Source organism: Alexandromys fortis, unplaced genomic scaffold, assembly GCF_014885135.2.
Source record: "Alexandromys fortis isolate MF-2015 unplaced genomic scaffold, M_Fortis_MF-2015_v1.1 scaffold_143, whole genome shotgun sequence".
Classification (NCBI taxonomy): Eukaryota; Metazoa; Chordata; class Mammalia; order Rodentia; family Cricetidae; genus Alexandromys; species Alexandromys fortis.
Genome location: NW_026068044.1, coordinates 296,565 through 315,862, shown reverse-complemented (window position 1 = coordinate 315,862; position 19,298 = coordinate 296,565). Strand labels below are relative to the sequence as shown.

General features: G+C 46.4%; 1 protein-coding gene across 4 annotated transcripts in view; it reads left to right on the top strand.

The window, feature by feature from the left end:
• Myom1 (myomesin 1) overlaps positions 1-13,656 on the top strand; it is a 135,256-nt gene extending 121,600 nt beyond the window's left edge. For all 4 annotated transcript variants that reach the window (XM_050166185.1, XM_050166186.1, XM_050166184.1 and 1 more), the window contains 8 exons: positions 77-164; positions 1,157-1,195; positions 1,289-1,394; positions 4,968-5,131; positions 7,912-7,948; positions 8,543-8,565; positions 9,421-9,476; positions 12,909-13,656. In XM_050166185.1, the coding sequence (XP_050022142.1) occupies positions 77-164; positions 1,157-1,195; positions 1,289-1,394; positions 4,968-5,131; positions 7,912-7,948; positions 8,543-8,565; positions 9,421-9,476; positions 12,909-13,202 (807 nt within the window). In that variant the 3' untranslated portion in view covers positions 13,203-13,656. The remainder of the gene's footprint in view (positions 1-76; positions 165-1,156; positions 1,196-1,288; positions 1,395-4,967; positions 5,132-7,911; positions 7,949-8,542; positions 8,566-9,420; positions 9,477-12,908) is intronic.
• The last annotated feature ends 5,642 nt before the right edge of the window (positions 13,657-19,298 follow it).

Below are 19,298 nucleotides of genomic sequence, written 5' to 3'. Positions count from 1 at the left end.
ATGCACACACAGAGACACACAACTGCAGAACCACGTGTGAACTGTGATCAACTGTAATGTTTCATTCTCTCCTCAGTTTTCCAAGAAAGATGCTGGATTTTATGAAGTTATCCTGAAAGATGACCGAGGAAAAGATAAGAGCAGACTGAAACTTGTGGATGAAGGTGACTACCAGCTGCTAGGGTCTGTCTTGTGGGCTCTACAGCTACCGGAATTACGACTGGAGCTAGGCTGGCCACAGAAGTCATGCTGATTTGTGTCCGGTGATTTTGGTTTAATTGAAATTCCAGCAGAGCGGCCTACTGTTCTTTTTCAAAAATATTTTCCCTTTTAGACACTTCCTAGAAATCAAAAGTGTACTTTTGATCCTTAGATAAATTTATATAGCCCATAGAACTCTAGAAGGCTGTTTCCAATTTAAATCATCATTTTTCTCACAGCTGAACAAAAATGTTCTCGGATCAAAACCTGCTGTGAGGAACATACTAAAAAATGGTTCATTGTTAAGGGTGCTAAGAAAGATTTGTGTAGGAAATGTGAAGCCTTGCAGTTATTAGCAGAGCAAAGCAGCAGCTTCCAGTTTTCAGAGACTAAGGGCAAACATATCATGATAATTAGAAGCTACTTACAACCCCACCCCAAATCTCCAGTTTTCTTCCTCGGTACAGCAGGATTGAAGTCAAGCCACAGAAAGAAGCCTTAGCGTTCACCCTCCAGCTCTCAGAAGAGGTGGGGGCTGCCGTATTATTGGGCAGAGGGCGTCCAAGCAGCCTAGACAGTAAATTCATTAGGAGTTGATGTCACAGATAACAAACTCCTGTAATTCAAACTAAGGCGTCCCCAGACTTGAGAAGAGTCTTCCAAAGCCAACAGACTTCCTGGAAATCTCAGTGTGGCCTTTTCTAGGATGTTCCTATAACATTAGTTCCAAACAGTTCAAGGAAAACAAGTCAAAACAAGCAGAAATCTTTTTAAAAACCCTTATGAAAATTACGTTATTTCACCAAAACCCACTAATTATCAGTAGGTCAACAAATTCACCTCCCGTCAAATGGCCTTCGCCAGACAGGGAGTTTCCGAGAGCTCACAGCTTGAAATTAGACCTTATATGGAATATGCTCATGCTAAAGTTTTCCCTGTGACCCTCTGTCTGCAGCCTTCCAGGAACTGATGATGGAAGTATGCAGGAAGATAGGTAAGTTCCCATTTCCTCCCCATAACAAGTGCTTCGGAACGCTCCTCTCAGGGTGAGCTTACCGCGCTTGAACTGTGCTGTTTTCTTCTTCAGCTTTGTCTGCTACGGACCTGAAAATTCAGAGCACAGCAGAGGGCATCCGGCTGTATTCCTTTGTCACTTACTACCTGGACGATTTGAAAGTTAACTGGTCCCACAAGTAAGTAAATGAAAACTGACTTGCTAGGTAGACGTTTTCCCCCACTGTCCAGGGGAGGAACGAAAACAAAAATCCCACCCCTTTCAGGTAAGAGGGTTCATAGTGAGGAGCACAGGACAGAACCCCTCCCTTACTTCAGGTTAGGTCTTTCCCTCAACCCATGCATGTGAGGTACCAGTAATGGCTACAGTTTGTCCTTCTTGTGATAGCAATACCGTCTTTCATAGACATCTCTGTAATGCAACCGCCACCTGAGACAGCTATGTATAAGCTACCTCTGGTCTGCCAGCCACCCAGAGCTCTGCTTGCAGCCTTCTCTATATCTGTACACCCAACCCATGTGATCTGAAACAAAACCGAAGCAGTGTGCACTAGGAGACTCCCAAATTTCCTATAATCTGTGTTCGTAGCCATTTCCCATAGAAGTCTCTTCCTGAGAAGAGCCCCGGCTTATCATTGTTGGTTACAGCAGCTGGCATAACTAGGCGCTAGCATCTTGCATCTTGTTTGCCCACCCTCAGAAGGCTCTGGGGACAAATGTTTGAACTGGATTGAGTCTGACGTTTGTCTTAATCCTAGGCTGCCTTTGTGGAATTATAGAGGAAATACATTCAAATTCACCCGGAATTACATGGGTTTCTGAACCAAAACAGACTTCTCAATCTAATTCTGACAGTATACTCAACCTCTGGGCATCCTTGGCATATTTGGCAGAAACAGAAAAGAGGCACGGTATAGACAATCTTTAGGGATGCAGCCTCCTCCAGATCAATTTTGGTTTAGACATTCATTCCAAACTGTTAACAAAAGTCCTGTAGCATCCCTTGAGGATACAGATAACAATGCCTGTTTGTATTATAGCTTCACTGGGCACTAGCAGGCTGCTGGGCATTGCTCCAAGCCAGTAGACAGGTGGATTCTTTCATGGCCCCAGCTCTGTGCAATAGGCATTTTCACCTCGGGGGAGAGGAAGCTCAAGCTGGGGGAGGTGACTCAAGTGTGCACACAGATAATTGAGCTGAGGGCTATGCCCGGTCAGTCTGACTCTAGAGATAAGCTAGGTCATTGTCACACACACACACACACACACACACACACACACACACACACATACCTCCAGATTGCATGGAAAGTTTAGGATGAGAGGAGGAGACATATATCACTTAAGTATTCTTTTAAAAAAGAGCCTAAGGCTAGTGGTGTAGCTCAGTGATAAAGCAGTTGCCTAGCATGCATCAGGCCCTGAGTTCAACCCCTAGCACCACAAAGAAGAAAGTAGGAAAAAAGAAAAAAAGTAAGCTGAACAGGCAACCAGAGCTGGTACTTGACTGTGCTCTTAGGCATTTTCTGAATTCTAAAAGTAAGAAGAAGCAAAATGCCAGTGTGGAAGGCTTAGGTTTGGGGCCCTTTGTTCTCTTTTTTTTTTTTTTTTTCAGGAAATGTTGCAGGGAAGTAAGTATTAAATTAAAATTTAAAATAGACCCAAATCCTAGGAAATTCCTCTGTGACATCTAGGACATTATAATATATCAGTTTGAAGAATGAGGGGAGTAAAATTAGCCGATCATCAATCAAAACACTGTGTCTTAGAGCTGTGAGATTGGTTAAAGGCGCCTGGACCTGAGTTCCACCCCAGGACCTAGGTGGAGGGAAAGAACACACACACACACACACACACACACACACGGTAATAATCAAATAGATAAACACAGTATCTTTAAGTTATGTCCTTTGTAAAGGAATCATTTATTCAAGGGCTGGAGAGAGAGCTCAGTATGAAGAGTATATACTTACCTTCCAGAGGACCCAAGCTGAATTCCCAGCCATGTGTCAAGTGTTCACAACCACCTCTAACTCCAGCTGCAGATCTGACACCTCTGGCCTCTGTGCGCATCTACACTCATGTGGATATAGTCTCCCAACACATATGCACATAATTAAAAACACATCTTTTTAAGAATTTTTTTTAAATGGGAACATTAAAAAATATTTTAAGGAACTTGCTGTTAGAGTAGCAAGGCAGGAACTTCCTGCCGTTTTGGTTCCTTCTACATGAACCTCTCTGATATTGATTTGTCTGTACACGGCTCAGGGATTGAGAACTGTAATTTTGTTTTCTGTAAGTCTGAGGCAAACTGAAAAAACACACCTTAAAGAGGGTGAGAGCCCTGACTGTGTGTTTATCTTCCTTAGCAAGTCATTTAATTCTATGAATATCAGTTTCTCAAATAAAATAGGAACAATAGAATCCATTCTGTCTGAAGTTCTTAACATATAGAAAGCACCATTGTGCGAGCCAGCCAGAAACCAAATAACCCATGCAAAGCAGAGGACTTTCTTCCTGTCTGACTCAAAGAAACGCTGTCATTCAGGCCCAAACCTTCAGGGTACAAATGTGTTTCTCTACTGTAGTCTTATGGCATTTGAATTGCTAATATATTTTCAGATATTTTAATAAATGCCCTCATACATAGCCTGTAGTGTTGAAAGAAAAATACTAAGTCTTTATGAAAGCCAAAATTTTTTACTGAAAAAAAATTTTAAGTTCGTCTTGAAATTCTATGTAAGGTATAAACTTTGTACATGCATTTTGGGAAAATACATTTATAGATATTAGAAAATAGAAAGAGTTATAATATGATATCATCAGTAGTTTTGTTAGCCCATTTATGCAAATTTAAAGAACTTTCTTCTAGTATTCTCCACATATAATTATAACTATATATGCATATATATGGTAATTTTATATACTGATTTTTAAAAATGTATTACATTTATTTTGTGTGTGTACATGTGCACACGCCGCTGCACATGTGGAGGTCAGAGGACAGTGTGTAGGAGTCAGTTCTTTCCTTACCTTTGAGCTTTAGGGGTTCACTCCAGTTGCCAGACTTGGCAACAAGCCCCTTCGCCCCCTCCACCATTCACTGGCCCTGTACTGCACAGTCTCACACAATGTCCATGAAGTACCTTTTGACAGTTTGAGAACGCCGCCCTTCCATGCGCTTGTTTTGTCTAGAGCTGTAGTGTTTCTACAGTCAGATGACAATGGCAAGGGAGAGCCCATGCCTCACTGCTCTGACAGCCACTCAGCTGCAAAGTCACTTTGGACTCCACAACCAAGTGTACATTTATGTGCTTTAAGTAGCTTTGGAGCAATATTGATATAGATGTCATGCAAGGATAGTCCCCACCATTGTTTTTACCTATGCAGTTCAGCCACAGAACATGTGTGTTAAATATGCAGCAAAATAGTATGTAGTTTGGCCTTTCACCTTTAAATATTCCCTTATCCTAGAAATAAACCAAGCAAAACCAAAGATAATTAGTGCCACTGAGAAGTATCGGTCTTGACATCTGCACTGGGATCCAGGCAGGCTACCGTGGTGAATTAAGTAGACGTTCAGGCTGTCATTCCAGGGTCCTTAGAATCCAAGTCCCTGCTCACAATTACCGTGAAGCAGAACGGCATATGCAGGTCTCATGTTTTCTGAAAGCCTATAAAGGTTTACGGCATATCACTTTGTAAGACACCGAGGAAACAATAATGACACTTACCCTTCGTCTTAACAGTGGGACTGGCATTAAGTACACAGACAGAGTTAAGACTGGGGTCACTGGGGAGCAGATCTGGCTGCAGATCAATGAGCCCACTCCAAATGACAAAGGGAAATACGTGATGGAACTCTTTGACGGCAAGACTGGACACCAGAAGACAGTGGATCTTTCTGGACAAGGTAACGCGCTCCTTAGCTTTCACTATAGAATGAACCGGAGTGAAATGAGGTCATTACACTGCTGTTGTCAAAGAAGTTGGGTGGGAGACACTTGGGTTGAGTGGGCCTGTTCTGGATTGGCTATCCAATATTTTTGGAGGCCTAATTTGTCTTTAAGTTCAATTTGATTATATGTCACTATATGAGTGAGGCCATTCTGATTAGATCTGGTAGACTAAGGACTAGAGCAGGAACTAGGCTAAGATAATGGTCTCCGATGCTTTTTATTAATGATGATTTTGGCAAGACTGTCTTAACTATCAAGAATTTAGTTAGGCGTCCATAAAAAGCAAGCTGGGACAGTAACCATGGAGAGAAAGCCCCACTCTCACAGCCAGTGAGAGGTCCCTTGGCTCATGATCTCCTCCTTAAAAGAAAAGTGAGGAAAGCAGTTGTGCATGGGGACTGACGTCATCCAGTCCCAGACAGCCGCTGATGCAGGGCACCGCTGACCTGTGAGCTTCAGAAGGTGCGTGATGCGAGACCAAGGGCAGAGGGAGAGTCGACTCCGAGAGTAACAATACAGAAGCTTCCCTGTCCATAGAGCAGTGAGTGAGGAGAGTCCACGGAAAATGCTGGGCAGAGCAGAGGAAGCTGGGGTCTAAGTCTGAAGGGTCCCAGATGTCGTGGCTGTCTGTTGAGAGATAAGGGGTTTCTGTAGATAATGGGGAAGAAAAGAAAGAATCAGGAGAAGCAACAAGAAAAGATCAAAGGTGGTGCACAATTCCCGAATAAAACTTTAAAAGTTAAGAAAACAGCTAAAATCACCATGCTGTTTCTCCCCATCTCTTGGCTATATTCTGTCCCCTCCTCCCCCGCCCCATGCTTTCCTAAAGAGTAAAAGTCTAGATGAAAGTCAGCAAAGGAGGCTGAACTGAATTTCCTGAGCTCCTCGGTGCACTAAGATGCGGTCTTAGTGTTCATAACTCTTCTTGCTTTCCAGCCTCAGGATAAATTCACAATGTATGTAGAGAGCCACTCCCCAAGCATGCACTGGGGTATGGGTGTGTGTGTGTGTGCGTGTGTTTACAGGCATACACTCGTGGTGCTATCTGAATCCCCTACTCCCACGCCACTCCACCCACCATGCCTACAAAAACACACTGAGAATTTGCAGTCATGGAGAAACTGCAGCAAAGAGGCAAGGCTCTCCTGACCCACGCTGCACCAGCGGTGCTCTGGGTTTCCCCCACTGTCCATCTGGCTGTGGGAAATACAACAGAAAAGGGGAAGCTGTAATGGGGTGGAGAGGTTTAAAACATTCCAAAAATTATTTTTAACAACCACAGCTTATGCAACTACCTCACTTTTAACCCCCAAAAGACCAAGGCTAGATCCTCTCACCAGTGACGCCACAGCCACCAAACACAAGTTAGCTTGACCACATTCTTTTTTTTTTTTTTTTTCTGAGTTCGATGTGGGGACCAGGAAGGTTTTTATGCTATAATCCTGGTTCAAACTGAATCTCCGTCATTTTTCAGATGAGAAAAAATAAAGGCCAGCAGCTTGAAGCCTGGCTTTATACGTATTTATATATATAGATGTCAGTGTGTAGATTGGTATCGTCTAAATATTTGCTAGGCTTAAAATAAGGCTCTTGGCTGAGGAACTGTCACCACGGGTGTAAGCGCTAGCTGTGGAAGTCTGACGGCTCGGGTTCAGTCCCCAGAACCCACAGGAAAAGCTGATGTCACAGTACGCATGTGTGAGCTCAGTATGTCCGCCCTGAGATGGGGGTGGGCATGGAGACAGGAGATTCATCGTAAGCTGAGCAACAGTGGAAGAAGAGGAACTCAACCTTACTCAACAGCTGTGGGAACTCACTCCTGACAGTTGTGTTCTGACCCCCCCCCACAAGCTAACACATACCCCAACACACATGTAAATAAATCATATCTGTGTGCGCACTTGTGTGCATGTGTGTGTGTGTGCGTGTGTGTTTCTTGAGCCCTACAGGCAATGAAAGATGAAACAGTAGGATTTTAAAGCAGAGCTGCCTTTTCTCATGGTCTTCCATCAAGTGTCTCGCCCTGGCGTCACGGGGTAGGATTATTTTTAGAACACTGCAATTCTCCTCTTCCTCTCTCACCTGTCTCCACCTTTGCCTCGGTGAGAGAGGGACAGACGATGGGGGAGAAGATGAGCAAAACCGAGTGACGCGTACTATGAAATGTCATCATGAAGCCTACCGTTTTATATGCTAACAAAAATGTATTTAAAAAATCAAAAAGAAAAAAAGTACAATCTCAGGACTCTGTTCTTTAATGGGCAGCACGCTGGACTTCAGACTAGTCTTAACATCAATGGGTTAACCATTACTTAGCGTGCTCTCCTTCCTAAATGGACCAGATAAACCTAAAATGAAGATGTTTGAACTGTCTAGCTCAGGAGCTTACCCAGGGTAATTTAATAAGAAAAAGTCCCTTTCTTCTCTCTTCTGGATTCTTAGACAGCACCTTTATTTGAAAGACTTTTATCCCCATATTTTTCTTGGTGAGACTGATGGTTTTTGTTTTTGTTTTTTCTTAAGGTTGAAGGGTTGCTGAGATGAAAGCTCCTAACATCTCCTACCTCATATTTTCTACATAGAAAGTGCTTGTCTTGTTGAGAGCGCTACACAGAAATAGGAAGCCATAGGCAGTCTCCTGGGAAGCTGGGCAGTGACCGAACCTTGGGACTTGTAATCGGCCCTGTGTGTTGTCAATTCTGACAATTAAGAAATTTTTAACTTTCTTTTGCAGCATTTGACGAAGCCGTTGCTGAATTCCAGAGGTTAAAGTAAGTTCCCCTTCCTGGCAAGTGCCGCTTCTGTTCAGTTACATTCCTGGAACCCTGTGTACCTTTTGCCTATCTGAGTATCAGAAACAGGGTTTTGTTTGAGCAAGCACAGGAAAAGCCCCACTTGACACGGCCAGCTGAGCTGCCAAATACCTCTCAGGCGGATCATGGCCTGACTTTCCTCCCCTGTTTGTGTATTAAATGCAGTCCAAGCTTGTTGCAGCTCTTCACGTACTTAGAGCGGTGACTGAGAGAGCAGCTGTCTAAGTCTGCATTCAGTGTGTGTGTGCACGTGTGAGAGAGAGAGAGAGAGAGAGAGAGAGAGAGAGAGAGAGAGAGAGAGAGAGAGGGGGAGAGAGGGGGAGAGAGAGAGAGAGAGAGAGAGAGAGAGAGAGAGAGAGAGAGAGAGAGAGAGAAGAGAAGAGAAGAGAAGAGAAGGAGAGAGAGAGAGGGAAAGAGAGAGAAAGAGAGAGAGGGGGAGAGGGAGAGGGAAAGAGAGAGAAAAAAGCAGGGCAGGGGGAGAGAAACTACTTGGAATGACACTAATACAAATCTTCTTTGTCTGTCTGTCTGTCTTGTCTCTCTCAACCACAGACAAGCTGCCATTGCCGAGAAAAGTAAGTAGCTGCCTTCACACTTAGCACAGAGGCAGATTCAGAGCCGAACTTCATTTTCTCAGCACATCTATAGATGACAGTGAATATTTTTTCTTGCCAGGCTTGGTGTCACAAACCTTTAATCCCAGCACTCGGGAGGCAGAGGCAGGTGGATCTCTGTGAGTTTGAGGCCAGCCTGGTCTACAAGAGCTAGTTCCAGGACAGCCAGGACTATATAGTGAGATACTGTCTCAAGAAAAGAAAACAGATTTTCCCTCTTCTTTCTTTCTTTTATGAATTGTAGATGGTCCACATTTGTTTTCCTTGAGTCTCATGTCTGTAGGAAGGTCTCAACTATGGCATCTGACTCTTGTCCTCTGAAGCCATCCTAAGAAATCTCTTGGTCACAACCATGTGATAGGTATTAGGCACTAATAGGTACAGTGTATCAGAAGAAAATTAAACCCAGTGAAGAAGAAAGGAGTCTGGAACACTGCCCTTTTGGCATTGAGTGAATTCATAGAAGCAGGTTGGAGAGTCACAATTTGAATGAAACTGGTGCTCATCACAGGGAGACCAGAAAGAGGCCACGCCCGACTCAGAACCTGCACATTAGAGTTGTTCTCCTGCCTTGAGCTTAGCAAGGTGCCCCACGCTGGTGCTTCAGGTACAGCTACGGGCACCGTGTGTGCAGTAAGTGAGTAAAGAACGCCAGAGTCGCTGGGTCATTTTCTTAATTTGCATGTTGAAAACAGTATTGAAATAATCATCAGGACAGGAAAAACTAAACAGGACTTGTGTCCTGAAGTGGTTTTGAGGGCATGATCTTTGGCCCTCTTCATTGCAGTGATTAACCAGAAATTCCTGTGCTTGCAGATCGGGCCCGGGTGTTGGGCGGTCTCCCTGATGTTGTTACCATCCAGGAAGGCAAGGTGAGCATGGGTACGGTTGTCCCTGCCTCCACATGGGGAACAGCCCCACATCCCACACCAGGGTCCTTCCTTCTGTAGCCTACCATCGGTCTTATTTCTTGCATCCGCCTTCACCATAGCCAGATGCAGGGTTAAAAGTTCAGCATTCCAGTCATAATGCCTTGTCAGCCCGGCATCAGGATGAAAGTTTGTCTTGTGATGCTATATTTAGGCCATTTCTCCAGAGGCACAGTTAGAAACCAACAGAAGTCATTAGGTTGTATGGGAAAGAACCCGAAAACATTCACTCATAGCCCTGTAGCAAAAGAAGAAGGAAATTATTCCAGCACACACTGGAAGGTGGCCCGTGCTAGTAAGAGTCTCGTGGATACAGTGAACACGCTGCTCCATCTCTGATGAAAACCAGCTTCTCTCCATTTGGTATTAAACTGGTGTTTCCTGGCTTCATATAATCTGAGACAAAACGAGCATCATTCTCACCCATAATCAAAGAACCCAGCAGGGGGTCTAGAGTTCAAGGCCACCTTAGCTGCATAGCCGGACCCCATATCAATAAAAATAAAACTCTTACAAGTCCAGAGACACCTGTAGTGAAGTAAAACCCTTTCCCGCTTGGAAGGGCGTGGACTGTCTGCAGTGGTGGGTGTGGGGGAGACGGACAAGCAGAACTCAGGTAGTAAAGCGAGACTATAGATTCCATCCAGCTCCAGTCTTCGTACAGGGAGACTATCACAGTCAACTTTGAGCCTCTGAGAGCAGCTTCTGTCCTGAAGCTGCCTTTGCCACTTTCCTCACGTAGTGAGGTTGCAGCCATTGGGCAGCAGTGACTCCACAACGCAGACAGGATGGGCGTTGGTTGTCCACAGTGCTTATGGTGTCTGGGATCTGTGTAATCCAAAATCATTTACCTGGCCTGTGGTGACCATGGTTTGACTCACTTAAAAATTATTGCATGTAAGTGTTTCTTTATTGGAGGACATACCACGGCAGACATGTGCAAATCAGGGCACAACTTGCTGGTATCAGTTTTTCCCTTCTACAGTGTGGCACTGAGGGATTGAACTCAGGTCACTCAGCTTGGCAGCAGTGTTTTTACCCACGGAGTCATCTCTCCGGCTTGGACTTTTCTTTCTGAAGTGTATCCGTAGTGTAATTTAGTAAAAATCCTAACTAAACTGGCATGGTGGCTCAGTGTGGCTCCCAGCACGTGGGCGGCATAGGCAAGAGGTCACAGGTCAAGCCTGAGCCACGCAGCCTGCCTTAGAAACTTGCTAGTTAATGATGAGATGTGGGCAGGGTTTCTGATTTACCCAGCTTTGCTCCCACAGAAGAGGTCGTAAGTGACAGCTTAAGGTCTGTCAGGAGGATATTTCAAAGAACGCGTCTTCCCTAGCAATGCCAACTTCATCCCTTGTCAACATTCTGTCATTTAGCATCACTAGCCATGAAGAGGGGGACAAAAGACACAGAGAAATATAGCATACCGGTCTGAACTGCAGCGATCAGTAACATGCAACAAAAATGCAAACAGTGGCAAGTGCAGGCAAAGACACGGGAAACCAGATTACTTATTCATTGTTGGTTGTCATGGTTGGAATGCCGGTCAAAATTAAATCAACTCTTAGCACAGGAGCTTGGCAGTTTCTAGGGAGAAAAATGAATCATATGTTTAGCATATATCCCAGCAACTGCACCTGGGCATTTAGTGCAGAGAAATGGAAATGTCAACATAAGAGCCTGTAAGCTCTCTTCAGAATAGCCCCAAACTGGAAGTGGTGCATATGGCCCTTAGGGACACACACATCACTGGTCAGCAGCAAGGAAGGACAGCATGGGCAATGATGCTGACACAAAGAAGCAGTCTGGAAAATATGCATATTGTAGATTATGTTTATATGAATTTTTGAATTTTGATGTTTTATAAATGGAAAAATGAGTAGAAGTTGCTGCAGACTGAGAACAGAGTTGACGATCAAAATACAAAGATATGGGGGGCTGGAGAGATGGCTCAGTGGTTAAGAGCATTGCCTGCTCTTCCAAAGGTCCTGAGTTCGATTCCCAGCAACCACATGGTGGCTCACAACCATCTGTAATGGGGTCTGGTGCCCTCTTCTGGCCTGCAGACATACACAAAGATGGAATATTGTATACATAATAAATAAATATTTAAAAAAAAAAGAAATTATAAAAAAAATACAAAGATATGGAGCACAGTACCATTGGCTACATCTACAATAAAACTCCCACACCTCTGGCCCAGGGATCACTGCAGAAGAGGGGGCGTAGTGATAGTAAGAGCCAGGGGATCAGGGAATCTGCTGTGGGACTGTGTCTATTACTGTTATCAGAGTTACACCCGGTAAGTCCCACCAACGTGACTGCCTACACATGAGCCGAACAAGGACGACATCGGTGGACATGCCAGAGTGGATGGGGAAAGACCAAGAAACCTGGACCCTACACAGAGCTATAAGCCACTAAGGAATTCTGGAAGCCAGAGAAATAGTCTTTCCTAGGGAAGAGAAAATAAATTGGTTATCCAATAACAAACGGTCAGCCCGAGAAACACACGTACAAGTAACATTATACAGACTGAGCCAGTTACACACACACACACACACGAATGTAACAATTAATGGGGAAAAAAAGGCCACGAATTTGAAAGAGAGCAAGGAGGAGCGTGTGGAAGGAATTAAAAAGAGGAAAGAAAAGGGGGGAATGATGAAATTATAATCTCAGCAATTGTATTATAATCTAAGAAGAAAGGTACTAAAATACAGGGCTGAAAAGTTGGGGTGGGTCGTGTAGCTTTTGAAGGACGGCACAAAGGGACGTGGGATAATGAGACCGAATCGAGTGCTGTGGCAGTCATAAACACAAACACAGCCCTGCACTACTTCCAGAGCTCCACGGGAACCTTGCCATTTTCTTAGTAAGGCAAAGTCAATCTGCAGCCTAAATGTCAGCGTTTCAGGGAGACTTTCAACATGGCTGGGAAGGCTTTATTTCAGATGCACTTGGGCCAAGCGCCTCTGCAACCACACAGATTGGACGGGGTTCAGGGAGCTGAGGAAAAAGAGGGAGATGGAATGGGGAATTAAATTATGTAGAGCAGCTGTGCCATTCCGCTGCTGGGCTCTGTGACGCAGATGCCACGCAGAAGTGAGCAGCCTGCGAGTGTGGCGTGAGATTTCTCTACCGATACAGCCCAGAGGCCACGCCAGAGCAAAAGATGTCTGGGTGTTCAGGAAGGAGAGCAGGATGCAGGCGCCTCTGAGCGTGCTGACAGCAGGCCCTCTAGACTCCCCAACGCTGCCAGCCCTTACAGACGCTGCCCAGAGTGTGGCCACCCCAGCCTGGGAGCCCTGCAGTTATCCTTTAGGTGGAGCAGGATCAGACTTACCACATCCTTCTCATGAACCTGTCTTGTAGGCACTTAATCTCACTTGTAACGTGTGGGGCGACCCAACCCCTGAGGTGTCCTGGCTGAAAAACGAGAAGCCACTGGCCTCTGATGACCACTGCAGCCTCAGGTTTGAGGCCGGGAAGACCGCCTTCTTCACCATCACGGGTGTGAGCACCGCAGATTCTGGCAAGTACGGGCTGGTGGTGAAGAACAAGTACGGCTCGGAGACCAGCGACTTCACCGTCAGTGTGTTCATCCCAGAGGAGGAGGCGAGGAAGGGTGCATCAGAGCCCCAGAAGGGCAACCAGAAGTCCAAGTGAGCAGCGAGGAGAGCAGGGCCCGCTGAGCTGAGCCACCCTGCAGCTGCTGTGAAAATGATTTGGGTGACAGATGGGGGGGGGTCCCCTGGTGTCTCCGTTTTGTGCTAACTTGGGAGGAAGTTATCAAATCTCTTATTCATACATATGAGGCACCGATTGATGACACTTTAAGGGTTTTTATCCACAGTTTAGAGAGTCAAAAAACTCTAGGGAATGGTTTCAAGGAAGAAGGCCAGGAAATGTTGGGGAGCTATTGAGTGGGAGTGGATGTAGAGGGTGGGGTTTGAGGCGGATGAAGTTTCCCTGCAAGGTCTTAGGGCTGTGTCTTCGCACTCAGTCGAAGCAGAAGCCCACGGCCCAGGCCGTGAGGGTAGTTGGTCACTGTTGATGGAGCTATGGTACATTTCTGATGGCAGCCTTGTGTCGTGGCCTTCCTCGGTGTGAATAAAGTCTCCTTTCCTCTCCCCCTTGTCTCTCTCTGACTTAGGTGCCACTGCTTAGGTGGAGCTTTCCTACCTCTTCCTTGTCATTATTATGACTTCTGATTTACACCCTGGGGGTAAGAGCAGCGCCTCCTGGACTAAACCATCTGAGGTCAGCCGAGGCTCAGAGTCCAAAACCACACTGACACTGCATATCTGTAAAATATTTGTAAAATGCCACCAACTGACACAGAGAAGCTGTTTGAGCTTGCCATCTGCCTGGAGGTGGTTCGGGGAGAAAAAAAATCAACAGATCCCTCCAGTGCATAAAGGCTGCATGTGGGGTCCACATTTTCAGCACGGCATGGTGTGGGAGTCCCGAGCCCAAACCACCCATGGTCGCGGAAATGATGTCTAGAGTCCAGAGAAGCAAATGTAAAACTATCCCACAAGGGGCTTCTGTGTCTAATCACAGAGGACCGCTGTTAGGAGGGCTGTCCTGGCATGAACGGCTAGAAAACCTGGCTTAAATATAAAGCAGAAAATGCCTGCGGCCTGGGCTAGCACACACACAGGACTGTGGTTCCTAAGGGGGCTGGGAGTGAGTTATAGCAACAGCTGTGGCTTCTCCAGCTGTTTGCCTGGACGGAGAGCTCAAGCTATACAGCTCAGCCTTACGGAGCTGAAGACAGCGAGGTGGGGATTCAAAAAGGTGATGTCAAGGATGCCTGAAAGCTGTTAGGAGAGAGGCCAGAGGGCTGGAGCGATGCAGGCGGCTGCATGGTGAGTTCTGGAAGGAGCCACCGCAGTGCTGCAGACAATTCTTGGAGCACACTCAGGCTGGACGTGGTCCTCACTGCTGCCAGTGCAGATGAAAAGGGTGATACACAGGGCCCTGAGCACACTCCTCAGGAGAAGCTTCTCACGTCAACCCTAGAGGCAAATAGTCCTAAACAGGAAGCTGCCAGCATCTGGAGAGACGGCTCAATGGGTAAGTGCGCTTACTTTGAAAGTATGAGGATATGAGTTCAAATCCTCAGCATTCACACAAGAAACCAGCTATGGCTTCAAGTGCCTATAATTCTAGCATTGGGGGTGGGGGGACAAGGACAAGAGAGCTCACTGGCCCACCACCTAGCCCAAATTGTGAACTTCTGGTTCCATGACAGTGATGGTACACTAAGTCAGAAAGCAATAGTGAAAAACATCTCTTTCTGGCCTCTGCATGTGTACATACAAGCACACATGTATGCATGCACACCCACATAGGCACACATGTGTACACACAGAGGCACACACATGCATACACACATACGCATAGGCACACATTTATGTGCACACAACATATATACATGCCCCCACACACATGTAAGGAAGCTTCAAAAGGATGAAATTTCTGTAAGAGTGGAAGTATGTGTCAGAATAGCATGCACACACTTCAGGTGAACACAGTATTGAACACTGTAACAGAACAGCAGAGACCCAATCCAAATTTAGCAGGCTTGTACACTGGGGGTGTTGCTCCCGGGAGAGCAGTAGCCTCCCAATGGCAAAGCCCTAATTTCAGTTTCCAGCACCCAAAATAAATACAAGTAACAGATTAGGGTACATGCAAAGAAGTAGGGAGGTTATGGCTAACGACCAGAGGAAAAATAGCCATTAAAACGAGCTCAGAAATGGCATGCACATGGAACTCATGACAGAGCACATGTCAAGTATGTAAGTCAATAACATAAAGCACTCTTTCACATGTAGTATAGGCTGCAGCTGGTCGCACAGGCCTGTAATACCAGCTAACAGGGAGGCTGTGGCAGAAGGGTCGGTCGAAGTTCAGTCTGTCTGGGCAGCCTTGTGTGACTTTGTCTCAAAGTGAAAAATAAGAAGGCTGGGAGTGTAGCTCGTTCGTATATTACGTGTGTAGAGCATGTGCAAGCTAAATCAGGTCTCCAGTACTGCAAAAAGAGTATCTTTCATACATCCAAGAAGCAGGAGGAAAGAATAAATGCATTAAGTAGGACATGGAAGACTATAAAATATAGTGAATTTGCAAAGAAAAATACTCATAAAATTCTTTGAAGCGGTCAGAAAACGGGAATTATACTCCAGAGGAACAAAAATAGACATCGTAAGACTGCTTGGTTGGCTTTAGAAACCAGGGACAATGGAGCTGAGCTGTGGAGTGCCGGAAAGCAGGGCTGGAGAGACAGTTCCGTGGGTGAAGACACTCGTCACCAAGCCTGGGGACACGCGACACCTTCAACGCCACAGATGCCATACTCATCCGTATAAAGGACTTCCGCTGGTAATCTAAGGCCGAGAAATCTACCACCCACAGACCTGTGCTGCAGGAAATGTTCCGGAGGAGGAGGTAGAGGAGGAGGTAGCCAGCACCAGGTGGGAATTCAGATCCACAGGGCAGCGATAGAGGTGTAAGATGCAAACACACATGGTGAGACAGCTTTTCCCATCCCCTGTGTCTTCCCTTGTTCCTGGTGTGCCTCATCTCACCCAGCATTGAGTACCGGCACAGCAGCCTACTAACCTACATCAGCGCCAGGCTTCTCCAGCCTCGGGGACAGCCTCACCAAGAGTGTCGCCTGGGGAGAAATGTCCGCCTGACCCTGACAGTTCAAACACCTCTCCACCCGCAACCTTGGGGATTGTGGTGGCCCAGGAGAAGAGGACGATGCCCAGGTTGGAAAGCTATTTAGGGAGGAAATGAGTTAAGTCTTGACTGGGGATTGCAGGGTGGTAAAAGAGAATTGATCAGGAGGAGTCACCTCCTGTATGCAAGAGCAACTGGGTAGATGGTTTTGCAGAGGCCATTTAGAGACAGAAGGAGAGAGGAGAGAGAGAGAGAGAGAGAGAGAGAGAGAGAGAGAGAGAGAGAGAGAGAGAATAATAGCAAAACTAACAAGATTACTAAAATCTCAGAGTAAAAACTTATGGCTTTAGGGGCTGGAGAGATGTCCCGGTGGTTGGGTTGGAGCTAATAAGCCGTGCTGTGTCTAAGCCAGGACACAAAGTGGTCGAGGAGCTTTGTGGCTGTAGCTGCTGCCTGCGATCCCAGCCTCAGAAGGCAGAGACGAGCCAGCTAGAGGGAACACGCACACATGCAGTTATGCATGTGTGCCTACACATACGGAAACATGCGTGCAAACACACGTGTGGCAAGGGAAAAAATACATTATAATTTTAGAAGATAACCCCTGAAAAGAGCCCTAAGTGGCAAGAGCAGGTGGCATGGGACACGTGAGGAGAAAGCAGCGGAGGACGGGACTCACACGATGCCTGAGGCTAAGTCAGAACGAGTAGAGAAAATGAGAGCAGAAACCCCCGGAACTCTAAACTCTTACTGCACACCCCAGTCCGAGCCTCTCGTCCCTGTGGTGGGTCCCAGCTCAGGAAATCTGCATGACAACTGCACGTAGTTTTCCTTCTGTTTTTAATATGGTTTGCTTTGGTTTGACAACAGTAGCTGTGTTGAAGGTAAGTTCCCCAACCACCAATCTGGAATTTTCTATGTTGCTTTTGCTCTTATGCCACCTCTCTCTCTCTCTCTCTCTCTCTCTCTCTCTCTCTCTCTCTCCCCTTTTGTCTCTAAATGGCCTCTTTTCGGCTGAAAAACCATCCATCCACCCAGTTGCTCCCGCAGACAGGGAGGGAGGGGATTCCTGATCAATCCTCTCTCTTACCATCTGCAGCCCCCCCCAATCACGACTTTCTCATACTGTTTCAGGTCCCTCGTGACATTTGTGGAACAGGCTGGTAACTGGTAACACGTGCTGTTATTAGCACAAACCGTATGTTCCGGTTACTTCCCAGAATCTACTGCTGTCATCTGAAGAAGAGATCTGTGGCTTTCTGATAAAGCCGACACAACTCACAGGTGTTCATTATGTTCTGCCCAGGTCTGCACTGTCACAGCAAGGCTTTTGAAAATACACAGCTTCTATGGATGGTCACCATCCTGACACACAATGACCATCATGGCTACAGGTACTTGCATTTTGTCTTTGACCTCAGTGCTTCAAAGATAAATAAAATCACACAAGAGAAGATTTTAGTTATTGAAATAACTTCTGATGAGTCAAGGTACACACACACACACACATACACACAGTAATCTCAATCTCTAGCATGTACGTGAAAGCTTCCAAAATCACAACCCTCATGGTCATTAACATTGAAGTGATTTCTAACACCTGAAGGAAATACTATCATAATCCAGTGCCAGGAAGCAATGGTCCTCACTTGCTAACACATATGTTGTTGGTACCCAGGGATCATACAGACTCTGTGTGTGTGTGTGTGTGTGGTATAGGCACATGTACGAGGATGTCTGCACCCGAACTCACATGGAGGCAAAAGAAGGATGTTAAATGCCCTGTGTTGTCACTTCCTAGGCTGTTCCTTTGAAACAGGGTGTGTCACCGAGCCTACAGCAAGCTGGAGGCCATCAAGCCCCAATGGTCCTCCTGTCCCTGCTTCCCCACCCCGTGATGGGCTACACGACCGCGCTCGGCTTTTCCCTGCGTGCCAGAGAGCCAAACTCAGGCCCTCACGCTTTTACAACCGCTGTTCTTACCCACTGAGCCATCTCTCCGGTCCCCAGACTCCACCTCTGAGGGCAGGGACTTGCACTTTGAAGAAAAGGAGAGGACTACATTTCTTAAGGGTTGGAGGGACCGGGGATGTCACTGAATAGTAAAGCATGCGCCTACTGTGTGCCAGATCCTGGGTCTGAGCCCCAGCAGCATCAAAACCGCCAGCTCTGGAACTAAGAAGCCAGGTCACTGGACAAACAGAACTCAAGGATTTCCTTCCAGAGAGTAGCCGTGTCCCTTGTATTGTTCTGTGTCCTTTATCTGATGGCTCTGAGACTGATATTGCTATCTAAACAGTGCCTGGAGCCAAGCCCGCCCACTGGAAGTCCCTTCAAGCAGCTCCTCCTGCCAGCCCAGGCCATATGTGTAACCCATGCATGCAGCCCACCCACTCCAGGCCATATGTGTAACCCATGCATGCAGCCCACCCACTCCAGGCTGCTCTCCACACTTTAGCATTCCCTGCTGGCTCCCCAGGCTAGGACAGCATCCCCGCTCTTCCCTAACTGCCAACACAGGCACGTCCCGTTCCTTTACTTCTTGCACAGTACAGCTCCGGTCACCAGAAAGTCACATGAGAAGTGTCCCTTCGCCCATCCCCCACACCGAGGACCACGATGCGAAGGGGAGGTTTCATTATTTTATTCCACGGAGAAGAAGACTGTGGAGGGAGAAGGGAAATGGCGGCTGACTGCCCTGGAATCAGTAAAGCTGAAATCCTCCTTCCGGGGGCCGCCAGTTTCTGAAGCACGAAATCAAGATGAGACGATGGTGCACATAAAATGCATCTCTTGATTTCCTCCAAACTGAAGAAGAAAGCAATTACTTCTGTGCCGTGTGCTTACGTAAGATAGCGTATCGTCATCATTCATTCAGTGAGCATTACAGAATCCCTAGGGTAGGCTGGCTCTGTTCTTCACAGAGCCCTCAGCATAACCGCGGAAAAACCCCCAGCCTGTATAACTCCAACTTCCAGCAAGACTTTTGTCCAAGCGGAAAGTTGCTAATGGCTTTGACCTCTGCCACACACACTGCTGGAAGTCAAGGAAGTGCTCTCGTCTGTCAGG